Source organism: Taudactylus pleione, unplaced genomic scaffold (genome assembly GCF_031769625.1).
Source record: "Taudactylus pleione unplaced genomic scaffold, aTauple2 ptg000398l, whole genome shotgun sequence".
Taxonomy (NCBI): Eukaryota; Metazoa; Chordata; class Amphibia; order Anura; family Myobatrachidae; genus Taudactylus; species Taudactylus pleione.
Genome location: NW_028284800.1, coordinates 3,323,033 through 3,340,328, shown reverse-complemented (window position 1 = coordinate 3,340,328; position 17,296 = coordinate 3,323,033). Strand labels below are relative to the sequence as shown.

Genomic DNA, 17,296 nt, shown 5'->3' with positions numbered 1-17,296 from the left:
TTCACATGGGACTACTTATTCTTTATTTATTTATTTATTTATTTGTTTTGTAATTTGTGTTTGTAGATTTCCAGTTCTAATCAAACAACCGAATAATACTTTAATAACAAATAAAGACGAACACAGAACACAGCTTTAAATTAAGGTTCAAAATTTGCGGCATAAATTAGGACCAAGGATTTATCAGATGTCATGATCCATTCAACCAAACCTATTAGAACCAGTAGGGTTAATGATAGTTGTTTTGTGACCCTTGTCCCACATTCATCTGCTGTTTGAATCTGTGCAGAGCATTTAGTGATACTGTATGCGCAGACAGGTCATTATTGGGGGTAAAAATGGCAATAGGGTGTTTCATAAGACACCATGGCCTTGGCATATTTCAGAAAGGTAAATACCCCAATTAATATGTATTATTCAAGATTGAGGCAACACTGCCCCCTATTGCTATTAAAAGTAGAGTATTAATGTATGTGTTCTGGGGAGACACTCCCCCTAATTTCAAAGGGATAAAAGGAATATTCATGTGACACATGTTAGCTCGTTATGACCGGGGCCAATAGGGATGGATGGTGTCCAGTATCCACGTTCTTCAATCTGGGTTTCTTATTAAGACAAAAGGGGTTTCCCAGGGATCTTTGAAGTAAATGCTGTGAATATAAACCTTAGCTAAGTATATTTTTTATATATCATCTGAGTATGTAAACCTTATCTGCTTATACCTATATCTGTTATACGTTGTTATTGTTTATCAATAAACTGATGTTCATTTATATAATCTTATAAACCTGATTCTATGGGGTCTATGCATCATGACTTAATTTCTACAAGAACTTTCACCTGCTTTTGTAGAAATTAAGTTTTTGGGCCATTAATTGAGAAGGGGGCCATTAATTGAGAAGGTAAAACACTAGTTTGGGGACAGAATTCATTAAGCTCCAAAAACACAGTATTCTCGGAGCTTGACTGCGGGGGCATTCCAGGGACATGCAGTCAGAAATAGCTGGGACTCATCTAGAGAAGGCCGGTGTAAATATACTCAGTGATGACGAAAACCACCATCAGCAGCACTATGTGGGTGATTGTGGATTGACCTCCACAATATTTGTGGTGTGGATATCTTGCATTAAGTTGTAGCTGTCTAGTTGCCATTTCAAACTAGGTCACTGCAGGAAAGACAATTCCCATTTCATTTTTAAATGGATAAACAAAAGATGTGGAGGTTTTTATTATGCTTAATACGACCTTAGCTTTTTTTAAAAAGACGTTATTCCTCCGTGTGCTTGCCTGCATGTACACAGTAATGTTTTTAAATGTATACCATGGTGTTCAACGTGGCCACCAAGTGTTGTGGAACTACAAATCCCAGCATGCCCTGCCACAGTATTGCTATTAGATAATGCTAAAACTGTGGCAAGGCATGCTGGGATGTGCAGTTCCACAACAGCTGGAGGGCCACACGTTGAACACTCAGTGTATATAATACTGTATTATTTGCATGGCACTTGTGTTTTGTTCATTTGTGTAATGTTGCATGGAGAATTTTTTATTAATTGTACAGAAGGTAACAGGGAAACGTGTCCTCATTACAAAACTCCTGTATTTTCCTCTGGTCCCTTTAAAACACTTTATATTCATTCATTTAGAGAAAACGGATTGATTCTTGAAGCTCATTAACAGACAATATAACAAACTGCAGTTTTAAGATTATTTTTACATTTATATCAATACTAACCAATTAAACTAATCATTTTATATCCGCTTTGCTAATTTAGTTAACTAGATGCTTTCTGTGAATAGGTCCTTGGCAGATATATCTCTATCTCTGGGTACAGGCAGCTATCTCTGAATGAAAGGTGTGTACTACAATATAGATCACTGGTTAGCAGCAGCCTCACATCAGTGCTATAATAACTGCACAGTCATGTCTAATATCAACATACAAATCACGTATTGTACTGCAAGATTTAATAAGGAGAAAAAGAAACAGATGCAACACAGAGATAGTTAGCAGCAGGGACAGACTGGTGATACAAAAAAACATATGTGGTACTGTAGTTACAAAGGGAGAGCCAGCTCTGCATATTACAGTGCCCTGTTTAATCCCAAATAGATATCATTGGGTGCAGAAGCTTAACTGCCCTGTTAGCAGGGGCAACACATGCTAATTGTTGGTGTACACTGTATGTTGTAGGTTGTTTGCTTTTAAGGTGTGAATAAATGTATGGGTTTTTTTTGTTATCACATTTTTGTTGCAACAACCAACCATCATCACTATAAGATATTAGTGGGCTCTGGGAATGACTGAGAGATGCACGTAATGTCCATGTCGGATGTAGTGGAACGATTTTTTTGTCACAGCCGCACTGCGCATGTGCAGCGATGGATTAGCGACGGCAGTCGTCAAGAGGATTTATTCACAAAGTGAGGGATGGAGGTAACGGGGGATGATTAGAAAAGCACAATCGCGTCAGGACTGTCTTCTGGACGTGCTTTAGTGAGCCTCTACATAGTAGTTCGCAGCTGCAGAGGCACCAGCGTCTTAGGTGCGCCGCTCTGTCTGAGACAGCATAGGCTTACTCAGACATTTGATGTGCGACAATGTTTCCAACGCTCCCACTTATATACATGAGCGGCGGATGTCGGACGCTGGAGGTGGGCATCTCAGTGCACAAGAAAGCGGCTGAGTAATTTGCATATTTTCGCAAGTCCCCTGCGTATGAAATCGCAGTCGCGACGGGATTTGCACCCGTATCTGAATTGTGCCCTCTGATCAAATATCATAAAATACACTGTCAAACACAAAAGGGGTTAAATGGAAACTGTATCCCAAAAACTAGTATTTTGCTAGTTTTCATCAGATACAATAGTATCTTTTCATACAATAGTGCAGTGGTCCCCAAACTGTTCGCGGGACACTTGTAGGCAGCTTTGTCTTAACAGCAGTGTGGGCCTTGGGCAAAGCAATGCACTGGGGCCTCTACCATCCATTCACGGGAAACATTTTTAAATGGTCAATAAATTTAAACCCTCCTGCATGCCCATCAGACCTGCCACACATGCAGAGACACTCTGGGCTCTATTTATTAACATTATTTTTATTAAAATAAAGTGAAAAAGGGTGTTTTCACACCCTTTTCACATTATTTTAGTTTCACCTGTAGTTATTACAGGGCAATTGGAGTAGAATTAGTAAAATTCTACTCCAACCCCTAATTATCACTTATTTTTAGTAAAGCAGATCGCATTTCCCATAATTATAATGGGAAATGTGATCCGACCAGAGTTACTAAAAATAAATTGTAAAAAAATACCGGGGAAAGCCCTGTGATAATAACGCCACCTGGAGGTGGCGTTATCCAGGGTCTCCCCCGGTTACCGGGCTCCCACTCTGCTCTAACGGGGAGAGCAGAGGCGGGAGCCGGTACCAGTAATCAGCTGTGTGGTCTAAACAGACCGCAAGCTGATTACTGTAAAAAAAAGAAAAAAAAAAATTTAAATATTTTTTTTTTCCTTACCTGAATCCAGGGACCGGTGATCGGGCCTCCGGTGATGGCTCCTCTCCGGTCAGCTGGTCTCCCACAGTGCACTGCGGCCCGGTCATCAGGTGATCGGGCCCCAGTGCAGTATGGGAGATCACCTGATCGGGAAGCCCGGAGAAGATCACCGGAGGCCAGGAGGATGCAGGTAAGTGTAATGAAGGGAGGGGGGGCAGGGGGGGGTCGCGGGGGTCCACGATCGCGGGGGGCGGGGCTTAGCATCGGTGGGGGTTAGCAGCGACGGTGGGTCGGCGCATGCGCGAGCTCTTAGTCGCTGTATTTATTCCAAAAATACCGCGACTAGAGTGCGGATGGGATCCACAGGGACAGAGCTTTATCGCAAGCTCTGTGCCTGCAAGGGATTTATAGTAAATCCCTGTGATATTGCCTGAATTCGCAATGCGAATACACTCGGTAATATCACACTACAATTCGCATTCAATATGCGGATTGTAGTAAATAGAGCCCTCTTTCTGAAGCCGGCGGATGAAGTGAAACTGGGACTGAGATGAGTACTCGTCACCGGGAGGGGGAGGTTAGATCAGAATACAGTGCACCGGCGATTGGCTTATAAAAATATCACAAATTTACCAACTGGCTGGGCTGCGGGGGGGCAGGTTGGTGGGCCCCTGCAAGCTTCGGGCCCTTGGGCAACTGCCCAACAAGCCCATTGGAAGAGATGGCCTTGCTTGCAGGGATGCCTCAGGTTGGTGGTCCAGCACCAAATCAAATTATTGGTGGTCAATGTAAATATGTGGACAAACAGAAGCGCAAACCTGTCCCCCACCACATAACTGACCCTAAGAATGACAGGTGAGCACAATTTACTTCACTTTACTACTTTGCTACATTTTTTTCTGAATTTCTCAATAACAAACTTTTGGCTTAGGGGTGCCATGAAAACAATACTGATTCAAAAATGTTTGGGAACCACTGCAATAGTGAATAACAATGATGTATTTCTGCATGGGAATATCATTAGGGAATAATACTGAGTTAATGGAAGAGTAGTAGATGCTAGAAAATTAACAGTCGTTTACAGCATATGGTTGTTATTAGCAAAGATCTATCCTAAACACCAACTATTAATAGAGTAGGCAAACTATAATCATATTTACTGTATCTGTTGTAAGCATTATACACAGCAAAAACTAATGCTGGCCATACACGCTACAATTATCGGGGCGATCCGCCTGATACCGAGGGTTAAATATTGCTCGTTCGGGCATGCAGGATTGTCCAGCATGCCCGTCCGATGCGATATTTACCCGGTAAACTGTCGGCCGCATCGGGCAGGGTATGCCCAGCCGTGGCCGACAGACAGACATTTCCTGTGTTCCTTCCTACGGAAGGAACAGGGAAATGTCTCCTCCCCCGGAGGCGGAGCGCGGATGTCGGGCTGATACACTCTCACAGTGTATGCCGGCGACATCTGCGGCTGACAGGCTGCCAGATAAAATGTCTGTCGGTCTCACAGACATTTTATCTGGCTGTGTATGCCCAGCATAAGAAGCATTTTTATTTTGTTTCCGTTATTTAAGGATATGAATTTGTTTTGAATTCATAAATGTTACTGTACTGTAATATTCTCTGCAACATGCATATATAAACAAATGCTGGACATACCTTTTTAAATGTACCGTCAGTCTGATGAAAGATATTATCAGCCAAGGACAGCAATAGGCAAAAATAAATATCAAATTATTGTTAGAGCAATGCATTCTGTCATAGTTCAGTACAAGGAGCTATTAACCATCTGACAGTATTGTACCATTAGCTTCTTATAAAAGTATCCTATTTTATCGAGTATGCCCAGACCGTACAAAGCCTTGCTTTACTTATTTCACAGTGACAGTTGCAGTGATTTATCAGTGATTTTGGCATTAGAACAAGAGACATAACTCTGCGCCTAGGCCTTTCTCAGTGAGGGTTATTTAGTGCAATTGTTTTCCATTAGACAAGGAGAAAAGATGCCTACATCAATTATTCTTATTTCATCATCAAATGCTGTTCCATGTGCCATAAAAAATATATAACATTGAAACATATCCATACTTATGGGCAACTGGGAGTGCATATTATATCCAATTGAATGGTAGTGCCTATTTATTAAAAAACAAACAGCTAAATCAGCTTTAATGGGGTTATAAAAGAAATAAAAAAGCTTTTGTTTAACAGCTACAGTATATGTTTCCACCCTGTGCTGGCCCTGCCTCCAAAGATGTGACATCATGATGTCATCCCAAGGGGGCGGGGCTGCTGGAACCAGGAAGAAGAACAGTGACTGCAGATTCCTAAAGCTGGGTACACACTACACGATATTTTGAACGATTTGCCGATTCTGACACATCAGAATGACAAATCGTTCAAAAACGTGTGGTATGTACCCACTATATTGATCCCGGAGCGCGCTACTGCCGGTTGTCCGTCACATCCTCAGATCTTTAATACATGCAGAAACATCTGAGGATGTCGCTAGTGATGCCATGCTGCCAAATGCAGCATGGTCTCCGCTACCCCACCACCGTCGCTGCCGGCATCGGCAAGTGTGTATGCACTTGCCGATGCCGGCACCCCCGTCTGGTCCGTCACTAATGAGGTCGAAGCCAGCCTTAATGATGCTCCAAGTTGGCTCTACAGACTGCAGGGTGCTGTTACAGACAAAATGCAGGTGCCACGGGGCAGCAACGGTGCCACTCCCTAAGCCTTGGGTGACGGAATAGCTCGTATATCCCTAGTTACGGCAATACTTGTACTACAGATTTCAATGATAAATTTTCTTTTTTTTTGTGCATGGGAAAGCATCATAGAATGCCCCCGGTGAGGGCTGCTATAGCCAGCAGTGGCCTTAATCTGCAGGGGGTATTTAGTAAAGATGTGAAAGTACTAAATATACAGGGCTTTGAGTCTTTGATAAATAGGCCCCAAACATTCATAAGGGATTACTAAACTTGGCAAGCAGATTTATATGATAACAATGCACTGCACATGAGCAAAGATAATGCAAAAATACATTAAATATGTCTTTTTCTGGGAGGGATAAGAGCAAAAAGTCCTACTTTTAGTTGATATAGAATGAAAAGGGGAAGAGCTGAATTGTATAATGCTGGAAGGTTACATTGAAAGTAGGAAACTAAACAGACCCAATAAAATATCACAAATTTCAAAAAGAAAAAAGTTTAAATCCAATTTGGAAAGAAACACTACTTTTATGGAATTTTTTAGTATAGATTAGCTGAAGTGGGCAGAATGGGGGGATATTCTGATATTGGTGTAATCTGATTATCCATCTGTAATCTTATATTTATTACATTTGTCATTGAATAAAGAGATCTGGCACAGATTTAGAATTTTCACGTTTCAGTCTAAGCAAGGTACACACTGGGGTAATGTGTACCAGGACGATATGGTGGGCGATACATCGTATCCGTGGTACACATAAGAATGATATAATGAAGGACTGAATGATCCATTGTTCTGTCTTTCATTGTCTTGCACAGTGCCACATGCGATATTATCCGGTTGGCCGTGCAGCACAGCTGACCGGAAGATAACGCTAACGACCGCAGGACCGTGCAGATGGATCATACACACTGACCTATCCAGCCCATATGTCATTCCGATTCGGCCGGAAACTACATATTGGGCCGATATCGCTCCAGTGTGTACCCTGCTTAACAGAAACTCTTGGTAGTTTATACTAATAATATATATATAGATATATTGTGGATCTATATTAAAATAATAATGCCGCAATTCAATGGTAGACCAAAGAGAACACGAAGATGGTTCTAATAAAACAGAAAAGCACATACTATAGCAAATATTGAATCATGGGGAGATGAAGTCATCATGAAATGTGCAGAGTGAGTGGCACAAACAAGTAGGTGATGGAAGGGGACTTATCAACACTGACAAAAGACTTCAGCACTGCACTCACATCTCGCAGCAATGTCTCTAATGGAGCAGATAGCAAAGTGTTGGAATGGAGTAACATGATCTGCTGCTAGGACACTGCCAGGCAGGTGTGTTGAAAGAACTCTACAGCACATTACAGGTAATCTACTAAAAAAAGACCATGTAGGTGACAAAGAGTGAAGTTACTTTAAAATAGGTCTTCATTTCCTCTAGCACTTAGTGGCACATTTCCACTTTCACAAATATCATTACACCTTTGTAAAATCTATTTTAGTTAGGGTCATTATAAGGTCAGCCCTCACAATCTACTTCAAGCAAAGGGATTTATTTATGCAGGAAGTGTTTTCTAGGGCTATTTAACCAGGAGAAATCACTGGGGATGCTGCGTGATGCTCCCCTGTCTGTACTGGGCAGCAGTAAAGGGGCCTATCCATTAGCAGATGTATTTCTGAGCGATGAAAGACAAAAGATATCTCTTGAAAATTCCGGTGACTGTGCTGAACGATATCGGTCGTGTACATGACAGATTTTGGCAAACGACAAACGATGAACGATATCGCATGACATCATTCAGGGAGTGGATTTTTTTTCTCTGCAGCGCTCTGTAGCTGCTGCTAATATCTTTTGTCGTTCGTCGTTTACCGCATAGAAACTGCACGGTATTGCTAATATCGTACAGCTATATGCGATAATTGACTAACATGTTGGAGAGATGATAGATGCGATATATCGGCCTATCCATTAGCAGATATAATGAACGATTGAACGATATGTCATTCAATCGTTCATTTCATCTGCTAATGGATAGGCCCCTTAACAGTGATCAGAGACTTACAGCATCGCCAGCCAGTTGGGGGTCAACATTTTACCCCAGAAAGATCGGTCCTCACATGTTTTGAATCACCAAATGTGTTTTGGATATGCAGTACAAAATACAGGAGATGTCATCAAAGTTACAGTGTGCTTCATTATCAGATCCGAACTTGTCGGACAGAAATGAGTCACAGCTGAGCCGCTCATCACTAATCAACATGTGCAGGTCCTACGTAAATATGCAGTAAATAGGGGGAAGTAATCATATCCTGCAGGGCTTTAAAAATAGGGAGAATATCGAAATACAGCAAAAACAGCCATATGACAGTTGGTATATTGCACAAGGCATGTTCCTATGAAAATAACTGTTACATTTTTGTTTGGCACCAGTGGAGGCTCAAGTGCAGTCCAAAATTCAAAAATGGGAGCCAAACTAGCTACCACCCCAATGCTGCCAAACATCGCCGTCCGGAACTCACTGGAAGTTGGTGTGGCTCCCCTATTTGATTTTGGACTGCGCACCTCCACTGGTGTCAACCAAAAATGTTACAGTTTAGGTTTTTTTTCTTTCGTTGACATAGCGTGCATGATATATCTAATTCTCAGCCCGTAAACTGCAGGACTACTTTGTGCCAATTACAGCATATAGATGTGTTCTCATACAAATAGCCTCAACATGCCATGCATCGCGAGACACCTGGTTCTAATGAGTCGCCAGGTCCCATGCTACTCGGCTTGACCCAAACGTCTTTTTACATCTTTTTCATCTGAATATGCACTGTGCGACGCGGGGGATCCGACGTCCAACATATCGGATGGTACCCACAAACGGTGCGATCAGGTGGCCGACCGACTGAGACTGCTGGCACCCCCCTCCCCCACCCGCATAGCGCTGCATGGGATCGCACATTGCATCCCCTGAACCTGCAGTAAGATCTGGAGGTGCGATGTACGACCCCACGGGTGCACGCACTGGCCAATATCATGCCCATACACGGTGCGATATAGCAGCCAAATTGTACCAACCTGTCAGATCGGCTGATTTATGGCACCATGTATGGGCACCTTTAGTCACAATACGGATGTAGCAAACCGCTTTACGAGACTGCACTGATTAATTTGACATATGACACTTTTATATCTGTGTGAGACTGATTGTGTATGTGCAGACTTGGCATGGAAAGAGCCAAGCACTTTGTATACAGGTTCAGACTCGAGGCGAAAACCCGTTATCGGTGAAATTTATCGCCGAAGTTGTCATTTTCGCTTGTTTCAATTATCCCCATATTAAATTTCAAAAACTTTTCGCCGGTGCAAGAAGTCTTTGTAAAAAAATGGGGATAACTTTTCTCCACAGAATAGGTGGCGAAAAAAAACTGCAGAATTGGGGTTTAGGGGTGCAGGCTTAAAAAAAAATAGCCTGCACCCCTGGAAATGTCCCCTAGAATTAATGTGTGACAAAAAAAGTAAAATAAAAAAACAATAAGGACACCCCAAAAGATTTACTTTAATTTTGGGGGTGAAAAAAAAAAATAGGGAACAAACTTCTAAACTAGCGAAATTGATTCCAGAGAGGTTCCATATATGCGGCAGGTGTTTTCTTCATCGCAGGTAGTAGTGACAGGTGAATTTTTTAAGAATTTTTAAAAATCATTTTAGGGACTTATAAATATGTTTGCACCCATTTTCATTTACCCCAAATTTGATGGCCATAGTTATTGTTCCCCAAAAAAATTGCATTTATGCACCTGCAGCGGCTATTTAGAAACCCAACTTCCCTTCAGCAGGCAAAAACAGGGGTACCCATAGTCATCCCCCATGTCTGGATATCTTTAGGGGGGGTGCCAGGATGATTTCCCAAAAATGGTCATGTTTTTTCGCCGCTTCCAGTTTCGCCGGGGCCCCTTTTCGCGTCCATAGAAATTGAATACGGTGATAAGCGGGGACGCGTGTGATACTTTTCCGCCTGCAAAACAGGTGAAGGAGGCGAATAGTCCAGCAGGAGAAAAGTCTGGACTTTTCACCTCAAATTGAAATCGGGCCTAAGACACAGTTTTGGTGAAAAAGATGCACAGCGTAAGCTGAATTGTATGAGACCTGACGCGCCGAAAAGGGCTGTTTGGTGTGACTGCAGCAATAGTGTATGAGGACACATCTGACTGTAGCGTTAACCTTGATTAATTGATTAACATGAGCTGCCTCTCACTAGTAACTTGTGTGCAGTGAGGTGAAACCTAGCCTCAAAAATACATGCAGCACTGTGTAGTGTGTTGCGCAAAATTACATAAGTGGCTGCAGGATGGTTTGTAACTGTGAATGTGCAGAATATAGATGATGGAAAATATCAATATTATTCCTACAATTATTGGCCTTATCCAATTTGTATGTGGAAATCTCATATCAATTCGGATTATCGGTACATGACTTACAATTATCCATCCCTATTTTAAATTGGAGATTTGGATTATTGCAGTGACTGCCAGAGGAAGGAGCCCAACGCACAGGAGTATTATTATAGTTATAATCCTGACACCCAACCCCTGAATTGAATTCCCCATTAGGGCATTATCATGTGTAAGTGGAAAAAAAATACAAAGCTGCATATACAGAGATGTATTGACACAGAGGGATATATTCATACCTGTCTACTCTCCCGATTCGGCCGGGAGCCTCCCGAAAATTTGATTAGCGCTTCCGGGCCCCTGGATAAGTAGGCAAGCCTCCCGGGTACCCGCCGACCTCCTGGATCCTCCCCATTATTCCCAGACAAACCCCTGCAGCGTGGGGACCAATGACGCGCTTCGCTCTGAATCGCGTCATCATGACCCTGCCCCCTGCTTCACAATGCCGGTAATTTTGGCATTGTGTAGTGAAGGCAGGGTCAAAATGACACCCCTAGGTCCACCCTTACTGTTCGGTAATATCATCGGCCACACCCCTCTATGCCATGCCCCGCCCCCACGCTTTGCCAACCTGGCTGCCGCCTCCGGGAGGCGGGAGCCAGAATGTCAGTAAGCATGGGTATATTTACTAAATGCGGGTTTTTAGAAGTGGAAATGTTGCCCATAGCAACCAATCAGATTCTAGCTATTATATTCTAGAAGGTGCCAGATAAATGTTGAGTAGAATCTGATTGCTATGGGCAACATCTCCACTTCTAAAAACCTGCACTTTAGCAATTATAGCCCATATAGCCTGAACTCTTTGATGGAATTAGGAAATTATATCAGCCGGGAAAAAGTTATGAGCATTCATTTGGTCGAAGCAAAACTACAAAGCATGTCATTTGTAAGTGACAAAGGGGTCTATTTATTAAACCTTGGATGTATAGTAGATAAAGTGAACAGAGATAAAGTACCAGCCATGTGATGTCAGTGGAGAGCTTCCGGCTCTGAGAGAACCAGAAGCTCTCCGGGGCTTACGACAAGTGAGACCCTACCCTAGGGTCTCGTCGTAAGCCCCGATGGTCGCGATGGTCTATGACCATCGCGACCATCACCCTAGCGGTCGTTAGAGCTGTGGGTGTAAACCTACAGCCTAACGACCGAAACAGAAGCGGCCGGTCAGGATGCAAGCAGCCGCCCAGTTTCTGAGCTACCGCTTGCATCCTCCGACCGCCTCTGAATGAGGGCCTCTGTGTGTATAAGCACTGTGACTCCTTGAGCTATAGCCCTCTGTGTGTATAAGCACTGTGACTCCTTGAGCCACAGCCCTCTATGTATACAAATACTGTGTGTTTCATAAATGTGCTTTAAACTGTGGTGTCTGTGCCGCTGCTCTGTCACTTAGTAACCAGCCAGCTTACTGCAGCCTTTAGCCAATAATGGTGAAAACAATATTGTAAGCTGTGAGGTGGTCTAAATTGACTGTAAATGACTGGAAATTAATGTTATTGAGGTTAATAATACTCTAAGAACAAAAGAAAAAAGAATGATTTGTAGTTTTTGAGGCTACAATACCCAGCACTCTCTAGTAATTTACATACGTAGATATACCACCTGCTAGCTAGTAGCAATCTTGGTCTAGTTAAGACCAATTCATGTATAACAACCAAAAAGAAAAAACATATAGCTACTGCGCAAGGTGGAAATTGATACCAAATATCTATATAGAATGATATACAGTCAGGTGCATAAATATTGGGACATTGACAGAATTTACATATTTTGGCCTCTATTCACCACCACAATGGCTTTGAAATGAAACAAAAAATATGCGATTTAGCTGCAGACTTTCAGATTTAATTTGAGGTTAATTACATCCAAATCAGGTGAACGGTGTAGGAATTACAACGGTTTCTATATGTGCCTCCCACTTTTTAAGGGGCCAAAAGTAATGGGACAAACTAAACAATCCTAAATCTAACTTTCACTTTTTAATACTTTGTTGCAAATCCTTTGCAGGCAATTACAGCCTGAAGTCTGGAATGCATAGCCATCACCAGACGCTGGGTTTCATCCCTGGTGATGCTCTGCCAGGCCTCTACTGCAAATGTCTTCAGTTCCTGCTTGTTCTTGGGGCATTTTCCCTTCAGTTTTGTCTTCATCAAGTGAAATGCATGCTCAATCGGATTCAGGTCAGGGGAGTGACTTGGCCATTGCATAACATTCCACTTTTTAGCCTTAAAAAACGCTTTGGTTGCTTTTGCAGTATGCTTTGGGTCATTGTCCATCTGCAATGTGAAGCGCCGTCCAATGAGTTCTAAAGCATTTGACTGAATATGAGCATATAATATTGCCCAAAACACTACAGAATTCATTCTGCTGCTTTTGTCAGCAGTCACATCAATAAATACAAGGGAACCAGTTCCATTGGAAGCCATACATGCCCACGCCATGACACTACCACCACCATGCTTCACTGATAAGGTGGTATGTTTTGGATCATGAGCAGTTCCTTTCCTTCTCCATACTCTTCTCTTCTCATCACTCTGGTACAAGTTGATCTTTGTCTCATCTGTCCATAGGATGTTGTTCCAGAACTGTAATGGCTTTTTTAGATGTTGTTTGGGAAACTCTAATCTGGTCTTCCTGTTTTTGTGGCTCACCAATGGTTTACATCTTGTGGTGAACCCTCTATATCCACTCTTGTGAAGTCTTCTCTTGATTGTTGACTTTGACACATATACACCTACCTCCTGGAGAGTGTTCTTAATTTGGCCAACTGTTGTGAAGGGGTTTTTCTTCACCAGGGAAATAATTCTTCTGTCATCCACCACAGTTGTTTTCCGTGGTCTTCCGGGTCTTTTGGTGTTGCTGAGCTCTCCGATGCGTTCTTTCTTTTTAAGAATGTTCCAAACAGTTGATTTGGCCACACCTAATGTTTTTGCTATCTCTCTGATGGGTTTGTTTTGATTTTTCAGCCTAATGATGGCTTGCTTCACTGATAGTGACAGCTCTTTGGATCTCATATTGAGAGTCGACAGCAACTGATTCCAAATGCAAATGTCACACCCAGAATCAACTCCAGACCTTTTACCTGCTTAATTGATAATGAAATAATGAGGGAATAGCCCACACCTGTCCATGAAATAGCTTTTGAGTTGATAGTCCCATTACTTTTGGCCCCTTAAAAAGTGGGAGGCACATATAGAAACCATTGTAATTCCTATACCGTTCACCTGATTTGGATGTAATTACCCTCAAATTAAATCTGAAAGTCTGCAGTTAAAGCACATCTTGTTTGTTTAATTTCAAAGCCATTGTGGTGGTGAATAGAGGCCAAAATATGAAAATTCTGTCAATGTCCCAATATTTATGCACCTGACTGTATATTGCTCTCTGATGAAATGTGCAGGAGACTTTGTTGAAATATAAAATCTTTGTTTAACAGACAATAAAACACACATATGTTGTAAAACCAAATATCCGCATATCAGATGTTTATACAATGGCTGTGATTGTATGTTAAGTAACTATGGGCCTGATTCAGAGCCGTTCGCTATTTGCGGTCGTTCGTTCAAAAACAAGGGGTGGCTATTCAAATGATCCCTTCGCAAATTGCAGTCTGTTCACACCTCTAAGTCTGAACGAGCGAGCAAAAGATACGCTCGTTTATTTGTTAAAAACGCCCCCTGGCCGCTCGCACCATACGTCATGTCCGCTATTTATTAGATTAATCGAGTACATCGACCAGCGTATGAACTGCTCGCTATTCTTGTGGTTGGTTTTTGCTACCACAATTTTGCGAACAGTTCTGGCTTAAAAAAAACCCAGTGACGTGGTCAATGACGCTGCTGTATTAATTATGCACACCCATAAAACGCCCGTTTTGACCTTTAAGCACGCCTGCGTTCGGATCTCCACTCCCCATTTTCAAGCACCTTCCCCTGTTACCACCCACATACGCCTCATTCTGTCACTCAAAATAGCAGGCATTCGCTATATTGCGAGCACATGAATTTCGGCCGCACTGACTGGTTCGCGCATGCGTATTACGATCCGTACGCATGCGCAGATGTGCGAACATCGCTCGGAACGAGCGTACTGCCGCTAGCGAGTGGCTCTGAATGAGGGCCTATGTTACTAATAGAATGGTAAACGTGTAACAGCTTGATTGGATCCACAATTTGATAGTGAATAAATAAAATAAATAAAAAACTATTTAAATGAATGGAGAGATGCTGGCATCCCAGCACTAAATCATGAGAATATACGTATTAACTCTGGGGGTCATTCAGACCCACTCGCGAGCGCAGGACGCTCGCAAGCGGGTCGATGTTACCCCACTGCGCATGCGCACGACGGAGGGAGCTCTGTCGTGCGCATGCGCAAGACCCAGCTAGCGACGGGGTAGCCGTCGCACCGGGTCTCGCACCAAAGGGGGCGTGCTGTCGATGTTGATTGACAGCACGCCCCCTTTTGGTGGGTGTGCCGGGGGCGTGGCTGCCAGACGGACACGTTCCCATGGGAACGCCTACCGTCTGAAGCCTAGTCACTCCAGTCACTAGTGATATCAGTGGGAGTGATTTTGGCTCCGATAGAGCCAAAATCACTCCAGGGCTTGCGGCAGCGAGACCCTACCGCAGGGTCTCCGTCGCAAGCCCGATGGTCGCGATGGTCTTGACCATCGCGACCATCATCATGGACACTCGCATAAGCTGTGGGTGGTCACCCACAGCTATGCGAGCGTCCAGGAGGCCGCTCCATTTTCATGTAGGAGGGCCCTGATTCAGAGTGAGCGCTCTGGTCAGAGCGTCCGGCTCTGAATCAGGCCCTCTGTCTCTGTATAACCAATGTATATGGATACAATGTGCGTGGCCACGCTACTGATATAGATACGGTCCTGTAGATGGCTGAGCAGGACCAGCTGCATGCGTTCCAGGCCGATGCTGGAGGAGCAGGAGAAATTATCATCTAGTACACCCGGTCCTGCTCAGCCAGCGGTAACCACCGCCTTCTGCTACATCTACGGGCATATCATATTCGGAACATTGCTTGCCGTGACTTTTACATCCATCTACAGGACCGTATGTATATCAGTAGCGTGGCCACGCACATTGTATCCATATACAATGGTTATACAGAGACAGTTAATACGTATATTCTCATGATTTAGTGCTGGGATGCCAGCATCTCTCCATTCATTTAAATTGTTTTTTATTTATTCATTATCAAATTGTGGATTCAATCAAGCTGTTACACGTTAACATTCTATTAGTAACATAGGTACTTAACAGACAATCACAGCCATTGTATTAACATCTGCATTGCGGATATTTGGTTTTACAACATATGTGTGTTTTATTATCTGTTAAACAAAGATTTTATATTTCAACAAAGTCTCCTGCACATTTCATCAGCAGCTATATCATTCTATATAGATATTTGGTATCAATTGCCACCTTGCGCAGTAGCTATAAGGAACAAAAAAAAAAGCCCAAATTATGTGATTTTAGCTTTTTTTGGCAATTTTTGTAAGAAAAACAAATCCAAATCCAAAACCAGTCACAGCAGGTTTGGCAAATCCAAATCCAAAGCCGGACAACGAATCAGAGCCAAATTCAATCCAGCAAAAATGGTCCTGCGCCATCCCTAGTTACTATGGGCAACAGCTCCACTTCTAAAAATCCGCACTTTAGTAAATATACCCCTAAGTGTATGTTTAGTAATTGGTAGATATATATATGGGTCATCAGCGGCTTTGACCGATAGTTTTAAAATGGCATTACAGTAGGAATGAATGCTAAACCAGGCTTGCTTGGAAATCATTCCTATTTTCATTTTAAAACTAGCAGTCAAAGCCCCTGATGATCGTCAGCTGTGACAAACCGCAGCATAGTAAATATACCCCGGTGTCTTTTGCAGCTAGAGGATATTTTGTAATCTGTGATATTCACTTTAAACTTGGTTTCGTGAGATTTAGGTTTACTGATTGTATTGCTCTTTTTATCATGATGACGAATTAATATTACAAAGAGCAATGTAAGGTCTGATTCAGAGGTGGACGCAGTGTCGATGTTTGCGATTAGTTGCTACTGCGCATAGCGAAAAGTCCTGGAAACCTCCTGAGTGTATGCAGAGGCCGATGTTGCGTAAGTGGGACAGGTATGTGGAGGTATGTGGAGATGTAAATGATGGGGGACAGGTATGTGAAAGTGTAAATTATGTGTGATATGTATGTGGAGGTGCAAATGATGAGGGACAGCTATGCGAAAGTGTCAATTATGTGGGACAGGTATGTGGAGGTGTAAATGATGTGGGACAGGTATGTGGAGGTGTAAATGATGTGGGACAGATATGTGGAGGTGTAAATGATGTAAGACAGGTTTGTGGAGGTGTAAATGATGTGGGACGGGTATGTGGAGGTGTAAATGATGTGGGACAGGTATGTGGAAGTGTAAATGATGTGTGACAGGTATGTGGAGGTGTAAATGATGTAAGACAGGTTTGTGGAGGTGTAAATTATGTGGGACGGGTATGTGGAGGCGTAAATGATGTGGGACAGGTATGTGGAGGTGTAAATTATGTAAGACAGGTTTGTGGAGGTGTAAATTATGTGGGATGGGTATGTGGAGGTGTAAATGA

At 42.8% G+C, this 17,296-nt stretch overlaps 1 protein-coding gene across 2 annotated transcripts in view; it reads right to left on the bottom strand.

Moving 5' to 3' along the window:
- LOC148506677 (sodium channel protein type 5 subunit alpha-like) overlaps window positions 1-17,296 on the bottom strand; it is a 323,898-nt gene that overhangs the window by 98,297 nt on the left and 208,305 nt on the right. For both annotated transcript variants that reach the window (XM_088446436.1, XM_088446435.1), the window contains exon 17: window positions 5,166-5,186. In XM_088446436.1, the coding sequence (XP_088302562.1) occupies window positions 5,166-5,186 (21 nt within the window). The remainder of the gene's footprint in view (window positions 1-5,165; window positions 5,187-17,296) is intronic.